Raw genomic sequence first — 21,050 nt, 5'->3', positions numbered from 1 at the left:
TGTTGACATACTCTAGACTACGAAGTCTACTTGATGGTGTCCAAAGCAGGATTCTACATGGTGAGCAGCAGTGGGATCCAGGTTCTTCATGGTGGTAGCACCCAGATTAAAACCCACATCCTCACAAGAATGCTGAGAAACTAAAACAGGACTCCTTCAACAGATTCTGCACTGAACCTAATTCCCAACTGAAGCTACAAATGCTGAGAAAACTCACCAAAAAAAAAAGTACAGAAAAAGCTCCAGAGAAGCAAACAAGAAAAGGTAGCAGTTTAACTCAAGCAGAACACTCCATTGCACCCTCTTTTAAAGTCCAGCTTCAGCAGGCAGAGCTCACCTCCAAAGGAGAGATAACATTTTTAAATACCACTTTTAAGTCATTCAGTCAGAAGCGCCATTTGAACACAACCCATCGCTAAACCCTATCCCAGACTTCTGAGTCCAGCACAAAAAAAAGATATAGTCCATCGCGAGCACCTCGCGACCGTTCAACTTCGGAAGCAGTAAGCCTGAGGTTCTTTTCCAAGAGTCCCAACTCGTAACGCGATACTGCTGAATGAATTAAGTTGACAGTCAGCTGAACTACACTGCCATTGCAGTCCCTTCTTCAGACAGAAGTGTGCCGCCACCATTTTGAAAAGCCCACCAGAAACCGGCAAGCACAGGAGGACCTTGGAAGCCTGTAATCTCTTAAAGCTGTTGACATACTCTAGACTATGAAGCCTACGAAGCAGGATTCTTCATGGTGGCAGCAGTGGGATCTGGATTCTTCAGTCACAAAGCAACCTGCAGCGGCAGCTGTGGCCCTCTGACAATCGCGGCTGTGGAGGGTTGGGGAATTAAGTGAAGCACCGTTGCCTCCCTGGCCTGCCACCAGGAGGCCACCTCCATTCATCGGTCGGACTTTGGCCCCAGCAGGGGACAGAAAGCCTGTCTACTGGAAAATTCCAGATGTCATCTGATGAGTATCCTCAGTCGGTCCCTTAACCGACCTAATTGGCTACCTGCCTCTGGTAGGCAGGTAGCCATCACACACCTAAAGCAGCCACCATGAAAATCTGCAGGAGGCAGGAACATGCTGGCATGCAGTGCAAATCTGCTGGCTCCCCAGCCCCAATGAAAATTCAGCCCCTTATTTCCCCAACAGACATGCTCTTCCTGCTGCAAACTGACTATCATAGCTTTTGCATGAGATAAAAGAGGCACATGAAAGTCAAAGAGAAGAGGTGAGAACATACATTAGATGACTCATAGTACAGAGCCTCAGAATTCCACCAGTACAGCTTATTTTTACCTTCACACTGCGCCACATTGTCTGATCTCTATAATGAATAAAACACTTTTGTGTGAGAAAAATACAGAATATTCAACAGAATTAAATAAGTACATTATAAATTTGGAAGGGCCTTCAACTGCTATAATTTATAACCAAAGCACCATAAATATCTATTTTATATCATTATCTACAGACTTAGTTGTGCAATGGGTTAGACACTAGATTTACACCTTTGTGATCTGGGTTCAATCCTGCCCAGACAGAAGGAATCACTATTTCCTCTGTTTGGTGGCTATAAAAAAAAGACCTGTATAGGTCAGCTCAGCTCAGTTGGTATTACTCTTACTTCAGTACCTGAATGTACATTCTAGCCTGGCACTCAAATGCTGCAATGGGGGTTATTGATGTTTTGTTAGAGGTACCGTTTGTTAAGCTGGCTGTATCAGCCTGCTCCACAGGTGGATGCTAAAGATTGCACAGCATTATCTGAAGAAGATAATGGAATTCTCTGCGCTTCCTGGCTAATATTTTTCCTTAACCACAACTTTATCATCTTATTTTATGGGAACTTGCTACGTACAAGGTTGTATATGAAGTGCACAGGAACATTGTTGAAAAATGTGCACTATATAAATCTCTTCTGTGGTTGTGGCTGTGATACATTGCCAGGGCTGAGGTATATTTTACAAACCAGCAGAAGATGACTAAAAAAGTAATGAAGAGTGTATGAGAATAAGCTAACAAGAAATATGAATACAGACAATAAAAATTTCTAAGTATACAAAAAGAAAAAGGATGGATAAACATAGTCCTATAGAGGACAAGACTGTGAAATTAATAGTAGGAAACAAGGTGATGGTGGAGACTTTGAACAAATATTTTGTAACTGTCTTCACAGTGGAAGATACAAAAAGCATCCCAAAAATAGGAGAAAATAAGGAGGTAAAAGGCAGGGAGAAACTTAAAACAATCACTATCACCACAGAAAAAATACCAGGAAACCTAATGGGACTAAAGGCTGACATGTCCCCTGGACCTGATGGCCAGCATCCTAGTGTCTTAAAAGAAGAGGCTGCGGAGATAGTAGATGCATTGGTTGTAATCTTCCAAAATTCCCCTAGATGCTGGTTTAGAAAAGCACAAATGTAACACCTCACCCGAATGGCAGGAGCTTTGTTCGAGGGGGTGGTTGGTGCGGGATAGAGTTGGGCCCCCTATCTCTAACGCAGAATAGAGGCAGCCACAGGGGAGACCTAGTGCCGGGTGGGCTGTTTGAAAGGCTGGCATCAGTTTTCTGGGACTTCGTCCCAGTTGTTTGCTCATATTTTAGGCCCTCTAGCCATCAACCTTCACACCCCCACCCATGCTCCATTCATGCCAACCCAATGGTCCCTCATACCCTCCATGCCAACCCATGCCCCCCACCATTTCCAACTCACCCACCCTTTGCCCCTACACCCTCCATGTCAACTTACCAAATATCTAGCTCAGGCAGACCTCAGGAGCCATGTTGAGATGAATTTTTAAAAAAATTCTAAATATCTCTTACAGTCTTTGCCACATTAAAAAAAACATTCCAATTACAAAAGCCCATTCAGAATGTTTAAATTCCTTCAAGTACTTAATCCCTTTCTTGTTATGACACGAGTTGGTAAAGGCTGAGTTGCTTAAATCTCAAAGGGAAACTTGAACAACTGTCATAGCCAATATTTTCAATTGGTATGTTTGAGATGCAATTCAGGAATAAAACCACCAAGCCTCAAGAGGTTTTTTATATAAAACTAAATTAAACACGTACATATGCCTACAAATTAGTACCATAATAGCTTTTAAACAAATCCCCAAATTAATCACTCCCAGGTAAATCTTCACCAAGGCAACAGTAACCAATGGACTTTAAACAGACACCAAGCAAAGCACATTTGACCTTACAAATTCGAAATGAGGTTCCTTGCAATTTGGTTCCTTTGCAGACACAGTTGTAGGATTACAGGCTGGTTAGAACTTAAATGCCTCTTACTGACACACACAAACTCCTTTATGTTTATACCTAACTTCCCTTTTGAATATAAATTTTCCATTGTATTACTAGGTTTTTAAAATTTTACTTCTCCTAACAATAATCCTTGCATTTCACCAATTTTATTAGTAATGTAAATACGTTGCTTGGTGCAAGATTTTACCCATTCTTTTGAATGGCTTATTCAACAGATGCAAATTTACACTTTACCTTTGAACTTCCTCATGTTTACCTAATTAACGTCTCAAAACTACTATACATCAAAGCACCCAGACTAGCTGGCTTTAACAGACACACACATAGACACAGACCCTACTACAATTCCAATTCAAAAATAATTTCAAATAACATTATAGACATTAATATCGCTTCATGACACCTTATAAAAACAAGACTTGTATTAGGAACCAAACATAAAAGACAGCTAATCATTTAATAACCTCTTTGAGCTTTCAATCAAACTGTGAATCTAAGATCTCCTGCTGGGATAATTGTAGGCTGTGGAAGTAGTCAAGCATTTATAATGACACAATAATAGCCCTTAGGGCAATGTCAACAAACAGCTATTGTAACTGCTAGACCAAAATTTTTACTATCTCTCAATGAGGCAGGCGATCTTTTTTTTTTATTTTTAAAGAGCTGGGCATTTAAGTAACTTCATAGTTCAAGTTATTTTTAACTTCCTATTGACACAGGCATGCTGCTTTACAAAAAATTAAGAGCTGGGGATTTAAATAACTTCACAGTTTGACAGTTCTATCAAACTTCTCCAACTTTCAAGAACATTTACGTCTGTGTTAAAAATTCGTAACTCCCATGGCGTGGTTTAAGGCCCTTGCTACAACAAAAGTGGAGCCTGTTTGAACTCAACATTGAGATGAAATGGCCCTGCTGAGTTTACTTTTCCCTAATGTGTGAGTCATGTACCATCCCCTTTCCCCTACCAGTGAAAATAGGATCTGTTAGAAATGTGGGTGGGACTTCCAGATCCAGGTCATACCTGACATTTTGGAAGGTCCGTGGAATCTCCATGACTCCGTGAAAATCTGGGCCAAAGATTCGGCATAGGGATACAGATAGGGTAAGTGAGTAGGCAAAAAAAATGGCAGATGGCGTATAATGAGAGAAAATATGAGGTTGTCCACTTCAGAGGGAAGAATAGAAAAGCAGAATATTATTTAAATGAAGAGAGACTGCAGAATGCTGCAGTACAAAAGGATCTGGGTGTCCTTGTACATGAGTCACAAAAGGTTAGCTAACAGATACAGCAAGTAATTAAGAAGGTAAATTGAATGATGGCCTTTATTGCAAGGGGGCTGAATTATGAAAGTAGGGAAGTCTTGCTTCAACTGTACAGTGCATTGGTGAGACCGCACCCGGAGTACTTGTGTACAGTTTTAGTCTCCTTATTTAAGGAGGGGTATACTTGCATTGGAAGCAGTTCAGTGAAAGTTCACTAGGAAGATTCCTGAGATGACGGGGTTGTCTTATGAGGAAAGGGCGACCTATACTCATTGGAGTTTAGAAGAATAAGAGGTGATCTTATTGAAACATACAAGATTCTGAGGGGGCTTGACAGGGTGGATGCTGAAAGGATGTTTCCCCTCATTGGAGAATCTAGAACCTGGGTGCACAGTTTAAAAATAAGGCAGAGATGAGGGATTTCTTCTTTCAGAGGGGCATTAATCTTTGGAATTCTATGCTCTAGAGAGCATTGAGGGCTGGGTCATTGAATATATTCAAGGCTGATTAGACAGATTTTTGATCGACAAGGCAACCAAGAGTTATAAGGTGCTGGCAGGAAAGTGGACTTGAGGCCACAATCAGACCTAGTGTTGCCAACCCTCCTGCAGTGGCTGGGAGCCTACTGGATTCGCCATAGTCTCTCAACAGCTATTAAAAACAATCTGGGAGATTTTAAAATGATAATTCTATGATGCTGTAATTCATACAGAAACACTGGGGTGGCTGCCGGCAGCCAGTCCCTGCCACAGTCCATTCGGGAACGCCGAAGGGTGATGATTAAGTTCGCAGCAGCTGCATAAGTGCAGCATGATGACATAGAACATAAGCTAACATGGCCATACACTCATACTGCTCCCATAAATGTCACTGCACTGCCTGTTTTCCTGCCAGCTCTGACTGAGCCTCAACTCGAAAGGAGAGAGAGAACAAGAAAACTGAGGTGGTGGTAAAAGGAGCGAGCAATTAAGCGAAGGGCAACTGTCTGAACTTTAAACTGCTTGGAAAATTCATACCACACCAGCAGGTAGCCTAGAAAGCTTTTTACATGCGGGCTGAGAATCCCGAGAGGGCAGGGAGTTCTGCTGCCTGCTGGGTTATAAAAATTGCATTGGATTCAAAAGGCCTAAAAGCCTTTACATAAGCCTAGGCACAGAAACATCTACTCACTGAGTCCCAGGATAATCAAGTACCTACAGTACATAACATAGAGTGTACAATACTTGTCAATATTTTTAAGGCAGTAAGGTAACTATGGCCTCCTTACACAGGTGGACTAATAATGACAGGAACAGTGCAGCTATAGGACAGGTGGACCGTGCAGATCTGAGGCTCCATTATTGTGCATGGGTTGAACTGACAGGTCAATCAATGACATCATCATTTTCAGAAAAAAAAACAAATCTCTAGGAATGGCTTCAGTTACAGTTGGAAACCCTGGTCAGATCAACCACAATCTTATTAAATGGTGGAGCAGGCTCAAGGGGCTGAATGGCCTACTCCTGCCCCTGTTCCTTATGATCTAATGATCTTGGGTATATTGCTGGGGCTGGGGAACATTTGCTTGGCCTGAGATACATCGCTGAGGCAGAGGAAAGGATTCTTTAGAACACAAATTCAGTAGCTGCACCAGTATCCTCCACTACTGACCCCAAAGGGTGCAGTCAGATTGGCTGGCATCCATCTCAGGACATCCACATCTCATCTCACTCAGCATATAACCCTCAAAAAAACTCTTCCTCTAACCCTGGCCACATGTGCATCTTCTGCTTTCTTTGCTCACTACTGATGATTGTGCGTTCAGCCATCTAAACCCTGGCGCCTAAGCGTAATCTGTGCCTCTGATATAACTTTTAGTATTTCCTCATAAATCCTAAGGGGTGTCTAATAGCTTGGTCAGAGATAGGTTTTACTACATTAAAGCCACCATATAAATGCATGTTGCTGTTAAACACTGCAATTTCAATATCATGAGAAAAGCCCCAAAAATATTCAAACCAAAAACTGGAACAGATAGAAATGTAACTTGTGTCAAATTACTATTTAATTTTTCAAAAAATCATGAGTGTATAGAATCATATAATTCAACAGCACAGAAAAAGACCATTTTCCTCATCATTCCTAGCCAGCTCTCTGAAAGAACTATCCATTATATTCCAGTGTCCTGCCCTTTCCCCATTAATCTTTAATCTTTTGCAAGTAATGATCTACTTCCTTTTTATATGTTATTATGGGCCCTGCTTCTATCACTGTTTCTGGTGGGGTATTTCAAATTATAACACTCTTCTACATATACAAAATATTCTCCTATCCTGCCCCATTGTTCTTTCAGTGACGATTATCAATCTATGCCCTCTAGATAGCAAGTGATCAATCAATAGATCTAGTTATTCCCTATTTATCTTATAGTAACATTGCTTTAAACACATTTAGCATATCATACATATTTACCTACAATTTCTTTGCACTTTTTCATGAATGCTGAGGCTTACAGGATGGTTTTGATTTAAAATTGTCACCTTTAATTTAAGGTGAAACAGAACATTCCAATGGTGAAAGCATCATAAACACCTGATAGGAGACATGCCCATGTAAATCAGGTTGCCATGGGGAGAGAAACTCAAACAGAAACCCATTGATTTGCCGGGGTCAGTTTTAACACCGTTTCACATATCACACAGAAAAAGGACAGAGATAAAAACAAAAAACTACTGTGGATGCTGGAAATCCAAAACAAAAACAGAATTACCTGGAAAAACTCAGCAGGTCTGGCAGCATCGGTGGAGAAGAAGAGTCGACGTTTCGAGTCCTCACGACCCTTCAACAGAACTGAGTATAGTTAAGAGAGGGGTGAAATATAAACGCCTTCTCCTCCCTCCCAGAAACATGATAGGGTCCCCCTTGTCCTCACTTATCACTCCACCAGCCTCCGCATTCAAAGGATCATCCTCCGCCATTTCCGCCAACTCCAGCATGATGCCACCACCAAACACATCTTCCCTTCACCTCCCCTGGCGGCATTCCGTAGGGATCGTTCCCTCCGGGACACCTTGGTCCACTCCTCCATCACCCCCTACTCCTCAACCCCCACCTATGTCACCTACCCATGCCCACGCAGAAGATGCAACACCTGCCCCTTCACTTCCTCTCTCTTCACCGTCCAAGGGCCCAAACTCTCCTTCCAAGTGAAGCAGCATTTCACTTGCATTTCCCCTAACTTAGTCTACTGCATTCGTTGCTCCCAATGCGGTCTCCTCTACATTGGAGAGACCAAACGCAAACTGGGCGACCGCTTTGCAGAACACCTGTGGTCTGTCCGCAAGAAAGACCCAAACCTCCCTGTCGCTTGCCATTTTAACACTCCACCCTGCTCTCTTGCCCACATGTCTGTCCTTGGCTTGCTGCATTGTTCCAGCGAAGCCCAACGCAAACTGGAGGAACAGCACTTCATCTTCCAACTAGGCACTTTACAGCCTTCCGGGCTGAATATTGAATTCAACAACTTTAGATCTTAAACTCCCTCCCTCCATCCCCACCCCGTTTCTTCCCCCTCCCTTTTGTTTTTTTCAATAATTTATATATATTTTTCTTTTCCCACCTATTTCCATTATTTTAAAATCTACAACTAATACCTTGTCAGTCTTTCCACCCCACCCCCACTAGAGCTGTACCTTGAATGTCCTGCCATCCATTCTTAATTAGCACATTTTCTTCGATAATATCACCACCTTCAACACCTCTTTGATCCTTTTGTCTGTGATATCTTTTGATTATCTGCTCCTATCACTGCTTGCTTGTCCCTACAACCACACACCCCCCTCAACTTCTCTCTCCCCACCCCCCCCAACCTTAAACCAGCTTATATTTCACCCCTCTCCTAACTATACTCAGTTCTGTTGAAGGGTCGTGAGGACTCGAAACGTCGACTCTTTTCTTCTCCACCGATGCTGCCAGACCTGCTGGGTTTTTCCAGGTAATCCTGTTTTTGTTTTAGAAAAAGGACAGATGCTGTTTGAGATGCAGGGATAAAGAGGCTACTGCAATGGGGAAGCAGGTGGACTGTTTGGTGCCACTGACCAAGCAGGATGTGGTTGTGTATTTGGATTCTGTTCAAAAGAAAGGGAACAGAACACATGGGACTCTTGAAGATTTAAAGAATGAGGAGTTGCCGAGGCATGCCTTACTGGTGATAATCAGGTCCAGAAAACTCGATTAGGGAGTGGAACGATTGCCAAAGGACACTGGAAGTTTCAACCTGATGTGGCAGGGAGAAAAGTGATCCCGCTGGGGTACTGGGAGTGACTGTGGGATGGTTCCTGTAAAGCTACATATCTGCTAGAAGTATGGCATATCATGAAAGGGTTTCATAAGACATATTTTGGTTGTGTTAGGTAGTTAACGCGAATGTACTTTCTCTTCAGTTCAATGTGTCAGTTGCCTGTTAAATAATGTTCGATCGATGTTGATCATTACAGTTCAAGTCTTACAACGTGAAATCTTGTCCTTCAGTTCTTTCCATCAGTCGATGGGAAATTCATCTCTTTTTAAAAAGAGATCAGTCTCTATGGGGAATGTAATAACTTTTTAATTACATTTTCTACTGCTAGGTTAGCTGACGATTAAAAACAGAATTAATGAACAGATGGTCTTTAAAGTCTGCCTGACTATTATTAAGCATGAGAATAACATCATATGGAGATGAAGGAAGATTTAGGCGGGTAGCTTGTTCCTCTGCAACACATTGCACCGGCATTGCTTTCCATCTCCCTCCACCCACACAGACATGTACCAAGGTAATAGGCTGAAACACCTATTTTTTAAACTCATTCCACTGGTGATGACACATTGAAGAGTAGGTTCTGATGATTTCATTATAAAATCCATATGGTCTTCACTGAAGAGGCCACAGGTACAGGAAGACAACAAATATTTATTTAACATAGAATAGTTGCCAGCAAATCTATAGTCATGCTGACTCTTGGTACCAATCACTGACAGATCCATATGTAAACAGTTTCAGTTTCCACAGTTTGTGCAACTGTAGGCTAAACATGTTAATTAATACAAGGGCAGGTGACAATTTGTATTATCAATATATCTCAATTTTTCTCACTCAATTCAATTACATAAAGTTATGGGTTCATTTCTAAATATGCTTTTAACTTTTGGGACTTGGACAATGATAGGGGGAGTGTCTTACGAAGGATCTTGACAGGAATCTTGGATGAGGGGAGAAAAGGCAGGTGTGAAGTGACTTTATTTGATGAGTCAACCTTTATTTATTGCAAGTTCTGGGCTATCAGCTGTGGTCTGTCAAAAGGCTGCTGGCTTGTTCTACTTCTTCTAGCTTGTGCTCTGTTGCAATGCCTAAATAAGACCTTCTTGGTCTGCAGACTTTACAGTGAGAGTATCTAGATGTAGGGAAATATCTTTGATTGTGCCTTACTTTCAGAGGCTTCAACCTAGCCTCTTCCATGTCTTCATCCTCCATTTCTAGAGTGCAAAGCAGTACTTTGAACAGAGTTGAGTAAAGGAGCAATAAAGTCCTGACTCAACCCCTAAAGTACTAAAGAGACATCCATGCAGGCAAAACTACATATAACATTCAAGATACATGGGTTGTAAAGTAAGTGATTTGTTTTATTTGAGTGGCTCTTCTGTAACAAAAGCTCATGAATAAAATTGGTAGTTGTATTTGTGTGTATGTATGTGTATATATTCAAAGGTAGTAATTCTTGGAATTAAGATGTTGGACTGATATCAAACTTTGTAAAGATACAAGACACTGCTTTCTTTACCTGATGACTTTGGCTCTGTTGCTTTTTTTTTAATTCTGAAATTCACTGTTAGTGCATGGTCTTTCCCTATTGCATTTTCCAAGAGTAACGAGTATAGTAAAGTAATTATTGAAACAAGACTTGAAGTGCACTAAGAAAATGAAAGATTGAGATACTCTGCTAATGAGAATTATTTAGTGACCCTCTAGAGATTCTAGGACTGTCTTACTGGTAGTCTTAAAAAAATCTAACTACCACTTTCTTTCTAAAACTTTTCAGGTTCACTTCGTCGTTCAGTAATTCAATTGATAATAAAGCCAGTGGTAACTTCTTGCAAAAGGAGTTGGTTGGTTACTGCCAACATTGAGCAGCAGACTTGCCTGTTGAAGTGGATGATCAATTGTCTATTTAAGATACCAGTGAGATTTTACTTTATAGTCCAAAGAACAGACTGGTGCCATGACTTTGAACATTATCTAGGGCTCCTGAATGTTTGTGCTCATCAAAATGGGGAGTGAAGTATTTTCACTTTGGCACCTGGCATTAGTGAAGATCTTTGTTCTACACTTCCCCAACATACGGCCTTCCTCAAAAAGCACTTCTAATGTATCAGTGTGATAGTCCTCATTTCTCACACCACACATCTCCATTACCTCACTTCACAATTTGTTGCAAATTAATACTGAACAAGCAGTAATTTGCTCACCAAATAGAGGGTTGGCACTTCTGAGGAATTGGATTTCATTGCACTTTGTATTCTCTAAGTCATCAGAGAGCAAATTTTATCTCATCAACCTAAGCTCAGGTCCCAGAGATGAAAGGAATGATTCTAATCAACTGCATCATCCAATTCTTCCCAACTTGAATTTAATATTTTGATTATGTCTAACACAACTATATACCATATTAAAACACCAATAAAATGCCAACAACCTTCGTACCACAGCTTTCCGAAACACATATTTGTTTAAATTATGCAAATTATCGGATTTTAAAGAATGAATTGGAAACATCATCATATAATCATAAAACTACTCATAGGAAAATAGTAAGCACCTACCTAGCTGCTCAGCCAGATGTTTTCCCTTTTCAGCAGGAACTATGCGCTCATCTTCCATATCGCATTTATTTCCCACAAGGACAACTTGTGCATTGTCCCATGAGTAGGTTTTGATTTGGGTTGCCCTGTTTAAATAAATGATTGAAATTAGCAGTGAATTTCCCAGATAATCTCCATGAACCAATTGCCTTTTCTTCCTTCAATGTGTATTTAATGAAGAAACATTCCTGTACGCACAGCCACTATGCATTATAATTTTCACTTCCACAGAGGGAGGATTTGTTTCACATTTTGAAGTACCACATACCATAGGCAAATGAACTCGTATTGTGAATTTCATCCTCCTGTCATATAACTCTCCTTTTCCCATTGTGTGGAAATAAAGATCAGCCATGATCTAACTGAATGGTGGAACAGGCTCAAGCAGCTGAATGACCCACCCCTGTTCCTATGTTCCCATTTTTTTCATAGGTGGTCAAGTTCTTACAACAGTTAGTCGCAAATGCTTATAGGTATCTTCTATAAATTAGTTACCATGAAAGACCATTGAAGCAGACAGTATAAATGGGTTCAAGAAGCAACTTGAATAAATAAGCCTTTTCCTGCATTCTCATGCTCATGAAGGAATAGAAATTAGCTGACTAGATTGAAAATTGTGTTAGCAATAGAAAGTAAATGGAAAGGATGATAAATGCAAAAAAAGCTCCTATTGTGTTGAGTCATCTGTAGTGCCTTTCAGGGCTCTCTTTAGGGTCTCCCGCTCACTGTATTCAAACAATATGAGAACACTTGTTATATGATGTTACAAATTTGCTGAGGGCAGCAAATTACCATATGGCCAGGAAAAGTGTATAAATCTAGCTGAAAGCATTCAGAGAAACTTGAACCAAATGAGCAGATTGGCGCAGGGATGATTGTTGCATTTTACTTTCGATGGCTGCAAGATAATGGACATTGGAACACAAAACAGAAAATACTTGCAGGCAATGAGGTATCCTGTTTTGAGGGCTCTTAGGTGAAAGTAAGAAGGAAAAATATTTGGATGTGATCATGGACCTGAATCATGCATTTAAAATAATTCAGTTAATGTGAATATTAATCAAATGATAGGTTTCATTCCAAAGCCATTTGTTTTATAAATTAAACAAGCTATTCTATCCTTGTACACATGAGTAATGAATCCCTGTCTGGAATTGTGTATGTAATTCTGAGCAATCTAACTTCAAAGTGACATTGTGGACAGAGTTTAGGGACATAGGACAAAGTTATTTGAAGCCTTAGGTGTTGTGGTGCAGTGGGTAGCTTCCCTGCCTCTGAGCCAGAAGCTCTGGATTCAAGTCCCACCCCAGACTTGATGGCCAAGTGTGTTCACAACACAGCCAAACAGAAACAGAATTACCTGGAAAAACTCAGCAGGTCTGGCAGCATTGGCAGAGAAGAAAAGAGTTGACGTTTCAAGTCCTCGTGACCCTTCAACAGAACTTCAGCTGAGTTTTTCCAGGTAATTCTGTTTTTGTTTTGGATTTCCAGCATCCGCAGTTTTTTGTTTTTATTACAGCCAAACAGGTTGAGTACCAATGGTGGGAGGTAAGAATGGAGAGATTCCTGGTCAGCCATGTGATGGAAAGAAATTGGAGCTTCTACCATCACTATTAATAGCTCCAGGCTACAACATGCATGTTAAAGTGTATGTTGCCATGGCAACTCAGACCCCTTGGGGGCTGGCTCAGTTGGCTGGATAGCCAGTGTGAATCAGATGATGCCAACAGCATGGGGTTTGATGGCCGTTCCAGTCCATAGAGGAAGCTGTGGCACTGTGGATTGGACCAGTCTTTGGTAGAGAATTCAAGAAGGGCAAATGATGAGGTCCTCACAGAACCAAAATTGTTCTCACTGGAGGAAAAAGGACTGAGAGGTACAGTTAATACCATAAAAACAGAACAAGAAAACACAAAGTATAAAATTAATAAATCTCATGACAGACTGAAAATCTGAAGAACTTCCCCTTCAGTGAGTGTGTGGATCAAATGGGCTTTTCTGGTTTTATGCTTTCTTATATTTTAATAATTGTTATGATGCTGAGATAAAACTCTACTTTCTTGAAGGAAATGACTTGTATTTGAGTAATGTTTTGAAGGAAAGAAAGATTGTATTTATATAGTGCTGTGCATGACCACTGGACATTCCAAAGTGCCTGCAGTCTATTTGAAAAGTAGTCACTGTTGAAATGTAAAAAACATAGCAGTCAATTTGCGCAAACCAAGCTCCCACAAACAGCAAAGTGAGGATGACCAGATAACCTGGTCAGAAATGTTTATCGAGGGGTAAGTATTGGCCAGGACACTGGCGATAACTCTCCTTCTCTTCTTTGAAACAGTGCATGGGATCATTTACGTCCACCTGAGAAGGCAGATGGGGCCTCGGCTTAATATTTCATATGAAGGATGGCACTTCCGACAGCACAGCACTCTCTTAGTACTGCATTGTAAAGTCAGCTGTGGGACTTGACCCCACAATCTCCTCACTCAGAGGTGAGAGTACTGCTAACTGAGCCATGGTTGACACCATAATTAATTCATCACTTGTGAATCTGAGCAGTGAGTGACAGAGAGATTGTTGAGGACATCAAAGAATCACCTAACGTCTAAATGAGTACACTTTCAGCAAATGTTCTACCTATCTCAGCCATGCCTTTGTTACCTCCACGCATAACAATTCCAATGTACTCATGGCCTACTTTCACCCGCTGTAAACTTGAGCTCATCCAAAACTCTGGCTGTATCCTAACTCACAGCAAGTCCATTCTTCCATTGTAGAACCCACAAGGGCACAGGCAACAGATCCATGGGAAAACCGCTATCTGCAAGTTCTCTTCCAAACCACACACAATCCTGACTTGGAATTATATTGCCATTCCTTCGCTGTCACTGAGTCAAAATCCTGGAACTGCTTTCCTAACAGCGCTGTAGCCAGATTGATGGCAGCAGTTCAAGAAGGCAGCTCACCATCACCTTCTCAAGGGCAATTGGGGATGGGCAACAAATGCTGCCCTAGCTAGTGATGCCACATCCCAGGAAAGAATAAAAAGTGGTTCATCTCCTGGCTCCCCAAAGCCTCCCTACTGACAAGGTACATCGGGAGCATGATGGAATATTCTCCACATTCATGGATGGGTGCAGATCCAACAACACTCAAGAACCTCAACACCAGCCAGGACAAAGTTGTTCACTTGACTGGTATCCTGTCCACTGTCTTAAACAATCACCCGCTCAGCCACAGACACACCATTACAGTGCGTACTAACTAATGGATGCACTGAGGCAACTTGTCAAGGTTTCATTGGTAGCATCTCCAAAACCTGAGATCTCCATCATATAGAAAGATGAGGATGCCTGAGAGTACCATCATCTTCAAGTTCAGCTTCAAGTCACACACCATCCTGATTGGGCATGTATTGCCATATCTTCTTTATCACTGGGTCAAAATCCTGGTACTCCCTACCTAACAAAGGGCCCACCAAATTAAACTAGCATTTTTTTTTTTAGTTTTACAATGGTGTGTAAATAAAAGTTGGACAATGTGACTCAGGGTTCTGTATGCTTTATCTACTGTGAATATAAAGTCTTCAGAGAGAGTAAAGAAGTACATGCTTAAGTCATGGGGATCCAATCCAGATCATAGAGAAGTGTCATTGTTATATTAAAGCAAAATACTGAGCATGCTGGAAATCTGAAATAAAAACAGAAAATGCTGGAAACACTCAGCAGGTCAGACAACATGTGTGGAGAGAGGAACAGAGTTAACATTTCAGGTTGTTTCAGAAGTTCTGATGAAAGTTCATCGATCTGAAACATTAACTCAATGTAATGCTCCTGGTTTCTACTGCACCAGCAGATTTGGAGCAACAGGAGTCAACTTCCTTCAAAAAATGGATAACGAAATCACTTAAGACAGTGACTAACACCACTGAGCTTGAGTAGATATATGTGTTCTGAACTTGTAACAGCCAAACACAGTTTAACATTCAATTTATTAGCTTAAATAATGGATTCAAAATACTTCTATGAAAAACTGTAAACATGAATTAACTGTCGTCTTGGCTCAGTTGGGACCATTCTAGTCTCTAAATCAGACCATTAAGATTAAGCCATGCTCCAGGACTTGAGCTGACACTCTAGGCTCAATCTAGGCTGACGCTCCAGTGTCATACCGAGAAAATCCTATATTGTAGCTATATGCTGTTGTTAGGTACCGACTAAGTGTCCAGGTGTATTCTAAAGGTCCAATGCCACTATTTGAAGATGACAGAGTCCTCCTGATATCCTGATCAACACTCTTTCCTCAACCAACAGGGGAGGCAGTGGCGCTGTGGTATTGTCACTGGACTAGTAATCCAGAGACCTGGGGTAATACTCTGGGGACCTGGGTTCAAATCCCACCACAGCAGATGGTGGAATTTGAATTTAATAAAACTTTGGAACGATTGTTGTAAAAACCCATCTGGTTCACAAATGCCCTTTAGGGAAGTAAATCTGCTGCCCTTTCCTGGTCTGGCCTATGTGTGATTCCAGACCCATACAAATGTGGTTGACTCTTAAATGCCTGGAACCCACACCACAGGGACTGCAGCAGTTCAAGAAGGCAGCTCACCACCATCTTCTCAAGGGAACTTAGGGTTGGGAAATAAATGTTGGCCTGGCCGGTGAAGCCCACATCCCATGAACGAATGAATAAAAAAAACAATAATAATGCAATTCATTATTTGTGACTTACTGAAAAAAAGGTGATAATCTGTAAATAAATGCAAGTATTTCTTTCTTTTTACATAGCCAGTCATATACATGGCACACAATGTTTTCAAGGAGATAATCTCATTTTAGAGTTACGTGAAGTTCTATTGGATTATAGCCCATTACTACTTCACCGGATATTCATTATTCTATATTAAATGGGTAATGTAACTGAACAACTGGCATTACTATAGTGAATTATAATAATTATGAATAATATTTTCATTTATAGCGTTTTATCACATTGAAACATCCAAGAGTACTTCACACAATACATGGCTTCTGAAGTGCAGTAACTCAGTCAAATGCTGCTTTGTATTATCAGAATCCCACAAACAGCCATGATATGAATGACCAGCTAATCTGTGCTTATGATGGTATTGGTTGAAGAAGGGAGTATAGACCTTAGATCCATGACAAAATATGAATTAAGATGTTAAAAATATATATCTGCACTGCAGAACTCTGATTCATTCTGACACAGAATGATGTGATGTGAGCCATATTTGGGCAGTCATCAATGTCATAGTTATACCTGCCCGGCTTTGCACTGTATTACCTCAGTATGGACAGCAGCACTCCGGGATAGCTCATTAACAGGCAACAGCAAGTGCACTGGCAAGGTGGCAGTGGTGAGAGCATGAATGCTGTCATCCTGAGAGGGGATAGCAGGTTTGTGCTCCACGGAGACACTCCATAGAGCAGTGCCTCAGCATCCTAGTAATCTGTTGGAGGAAAGATTGCTGACCTGCTGTAGCACTGTCTCCTCCATTGGGGTGACATGCAGCCATGCCTCATTGGGTAGTTGCTCTGCTTATGATTGTGTTTGGGTGATATGGCTGTCACAAGTTGAATAGCTGACAGTGTGTGCAAGCTGTGAGATGTGGGTGTTAAGCATGAAGCAATGCAAAGTATGTGAGGCTGAGATGAGGCATATGAATCTTAGGTTTGAGATGTGGGTGATGGTAGTGTGGTGCATTGATCAGTGTATGAGGTTAGCGGTGTAGTTGATGGGATATGGCATTTGAAAGTGCATTTACCAACATTAACTGCTTGGGTAAATTCATTGAACTTTTTGTGGCAGTGCATCGGGCTTACTCACCTGGCATTAATCACCACAGTTCTCTACTCCCACTACCTTTTGGGAGTTTATTCTGCCCCCTGTGGATAGATTAGCTCTCCTTCTCACCACTCTTTTCACCAAGTCCTCTAGTATAGCATCAGGAAATCTCATAGCCCCCTTTCTGCCATCTGTAATCCTTCTAGCTCACACCCACTTCTGCAACTTTTTCCAGCACATCTACCAGCCACAATGCACCTCCCCTTTAAGAGATACAGGCTGACTTAAGGTGGTGCTAGCCCCTCGTGATTTACATCCTCTGCTCAGGTCTGCAGCCACTCAGCAGCACGCTTTTCATTGGCTGCATGCGGAAGTCATTGGAATGATCATTCAGCACAAAGGGGGATGAAAGAAGGAGGAAGGGAAGGAAGAATTGATTAAATATTTTGTGAAACACAGAAATCTCATCAAACATCAAGAAAACAAGTGAAGAATAATGGGAACGGGAAAGAGATCAATTAAATTGATTGAAGCAAAGTGAAATCCATTTCAGACACTGTTAAACTCAGAACAGACTAAAATTAACAAACATAACTCTGGTAAATAAGGATTATTGAGCAGCAGTCATGCACTGAAGCAAAGAGAATGAGATAATTGTTGTGATATATAGCACATATCAGTAGTAAGCAATGCAACTTGCTTCATATCACAACTTCTGAAGTTTTCTGACTACAATACAAAAGTTGCAAAAACAAACAGCACAATTGTCCAAGGCCACTTCAGACTCTTTTAACAGGTGGCAGTTTTTTATTTAAGTACTGGAATTGCTTTCTTAAAGTAAATGCTACCTTGGGTAAGATATTTAGCTGCTTCTGTTTTAGTTCTGTCAGCATCACAAACTAATATCCATATTCTGCCAAAACTTACATAAGAAACACTAGCTAGACCAGGCATGACCTGCTGACATGGTGGTCCTAATAATGAAAACTTATAAATGGAAATAATCTAAAGATGGGTCTTGAAGGTTTCCAGTAATGGGGCTGTGACTATTTATTTTGGCAGCTTGTTCTATTGTGGGATTGTCCTTGGGAAGAAATATGTAATAGATGGGCTAATTAAATACTTGCATCTCTAGTTTCCCCATTTGGCACAATCTTCAAGCTAAATTAAAGAATTGGAGGTAATTTTAACCAACCTATCTGGCAGAAAACCTACACAGATTTGTTGCCTGTTGTGCAAAACTCTCAATTTTAAAACTGGACAGTCAGCAGGCCAAGATTTGTCATCTGTAGTATGGACACCTTCAGCAAGCATGCAATGTAGGGAGAGCCATTAGAATGGCTTATAAGATCACTATTCTCCTAATTTCTAACTATTATAAAGCAGATACTGTACTATCCAAATACATTTCTATTAGGTATCTGATGTACTATTCAGCATGGTCGCAACTTCTTATCTCCTAACCTGCTGAATGCCATAACCCACATGTTAGCTGTCACCACATTGGTGCATTTCCCAAAGTGCAGTGGTCATTGCTGCCATGTGTCTGCCTGCTGCCCTTAAAAGACAGGTATGTGTCAAGGTTTTGAATTATATGTTGAACCTTGCCCTGCTGAGGTATGGTCATCAATAAGATGTAACAAAAGAGTTGTAAGATTAAGTGAATTGGCAGCTGGTAAATGTGGAATAGGTTATATTTTGTGGCTTGAGTCATGTACTTGATATGTGATACTGTTAGTTATTCTTATCTGGCCAGGATCCTTCATGTGTGCTATAATATCCCTTAGCTGTTTCCAGGTATTTGACTCTGGCCCTTGTTCAATCTGGCTGTCATCTCTGACCAGTTATGCTGCGCTGTCACATAAGAAATAGGAGCAGAAGTAGGCCATTCGGCTCCTCAAGCCTGCTCCGCCATCCAATAAGATTATGGTTGATCTGTTTGTGTTTTGAATTACACATTCCCACCTATCCCCAATAACCTTTGATTCCCTTGCCTAACAAGAATCCATCTACTTCTGCCTTAAAAATATTCAATGACTCTATCTCCACCGCCTTCTGACACAGAGAGTTCCAAAGTTGCATGGCCCTCAGAGAAAAAATTTCTCTTCATCTCTGTCCTAATTTTAAAACAGTGCCCCTTAGTTCTGGAGTCACCCACAAGGGGAAACATCCTTTCCACATCCACCTTGTCAAGACTGTTCAGGATCTTAGACACTTCAATCAAATCACCCCTCACTCTTCTAAACTCCAGTGGAAACAAGCCCAGTCTGTCCAACCTTTCCCCATTAGACAACCCATTCATTCCAGATATCAATCTAGTAAACCTCCTTTGAACCGCCTCCAATGGATTTACATCCTTTCTTAAATAAGGAGATCAAAACTGCACACAGTATTCGGGATGTGGTCTCACCAATGCCCTGTATAACTGAAGCATAATTTTGGAGGACCACTTCCACTTCACTCCCAGGAACATCTGGCACTTCATATCTGGGCACTTTGCAACTTGGCCTTCGAACTAGGCATGTCAGAATTCCGCAGTTCCCAGCTCTGGCCCTTTCTAGTCAAGTCTACTAAAACGCTAATTAAACCCCTCAGGTACGCAAACTAGTCCATCACTAAATCCCCCTTGCAACAACTTCAGTAGATTGTCAACTTTGCTGTCCATCCATTAAAACACAAGAGTGGACAGCATTACCAATTCTTCCCACCCCAGTCTTGGCAAAGGCTGAGAACTGCAGCATTCATTTCTTGAAAAAGGTTCAAATATTTTCTGCGTTGCATGTAGACATTCATCATTAATGCTGGGACAAATGTGAAAATTACTTCTTGCAATTGAGTTGTTAAGAGTGTTATTTCTAAATAGGTCCATCTGAAAATGCGCAATTAATGTGAACCATTTGGGTGATAAACACTTTTGCATTTTTATTATTACATCATTACCTTTAAGTGACTGCATCTCTTTAGTTTTGTGGCTGCAGTCTTCCAAGGCTTCAAATTCCACATGCTTCCTTTCATTAAGTTCCTTCACAAGACTAAAAGCTCCATTTAAATTACTTAAGAAAGCCAATACAGCTCGAGTGCAATCCCGCCAGAGTTGTATATGCTTAATATGTCAGTACATATGTATTTAAGTCAATTACTAATAATTAAGATAATGAGGCAATAAAAACATGCAAAATTATTTATGCTCACATTGTTCATGCCAATGCTAACTTTTATAATGTAATAAGACAGATCTATTCAGAGCTAGAATGCTACATACCCTAATAACAATTCACCTTCACACTCATCCTGCAGTAAATATCAAAAGCTATTTCTCAGCTGGCTTGTTTACAGTCTGGCGTGTTATATTATTAACCCTTTTCATCCAGTAAAAAGCTATATTTCCTAGTTTCTGATGCTTTAGATTGTTATTGTTTCATTTCTTAGCAGCAATGAGTAAAAATCTCAGCTCCATTGAAGGCAAGTTTGTCTTCTGACCACAATCACCATATCCAGTCAGGCAATGATAATGTGAAATAATTTTCAAACGCTATAGCACAGATTTTCACTCCCTGGTTGGGTGCACAGAGACGGGAGAATTCCCGCAGAAATGGGAGAATTCCCGCGGAGACTTTTAAAAATAGCTGCTCGCAGTTGTGATTTTTGTTCCAGGCAATATGCTGGATTGGAAGGCGGCCTGCCGCCCCAGGCATGAGTGTGGAGATGAGCTGGGCAGAAGGCTCGCCTCTGTGCTCTGCCTCTTTGTTTAAATTACTTAGAAAAAAGATTAAAACAAAAAACTGCCCTCCAGCCTCACCCCTCCCCTCACCCACAGACTCCCCA

At 41.0% G+C, this 21,050-nt stretch overlaps 1 protein-coding gene across 1 annotated transcript in view; it reads right to left on the bottom strand.

Annotated features, from left to right (window-relative positions):
• LOC144692359 (ras-related protein Rab-3B) overlaps positions 1-21,050 on the bottom strand; it is a 155,526-nt gene that overhangs the window by 6,267 nt on the left and 128,209 nt on the right. The window contains exon 4 of the mRNA XM_078561109.1: positions 11,376-11,500. Within this exon, the coding sequence (XP_078417235.1) occupies positions 11,376-11,500 (125 nt within the window). The remainder of the gene's footprint in view (positions 1-11,375; positions 11,501-21,050) is intronic.

This window comes from Cetorhinus maximus, chromosome 17 (genome assembly GCF_964194155.1).
Source record: "Cetorhinus maximus chromosome 17, sCetMax3.hap1.1, whole genome shotgun sequence".
In the NCBI taxonomy this organism is placed as follows: domain Eukaryota; kingdom Metazoa; phylum Chordata; class Chondrichthyes; order Lamniformes; family Cetorhinidae; genus Cetorhinus; species Cetorhinus maximus.
The sequence above is the reverse complement of the archived record's forward strand: the minus strand, read 5'-3'. Positions and strand labels throughout refer to the sequence as shown.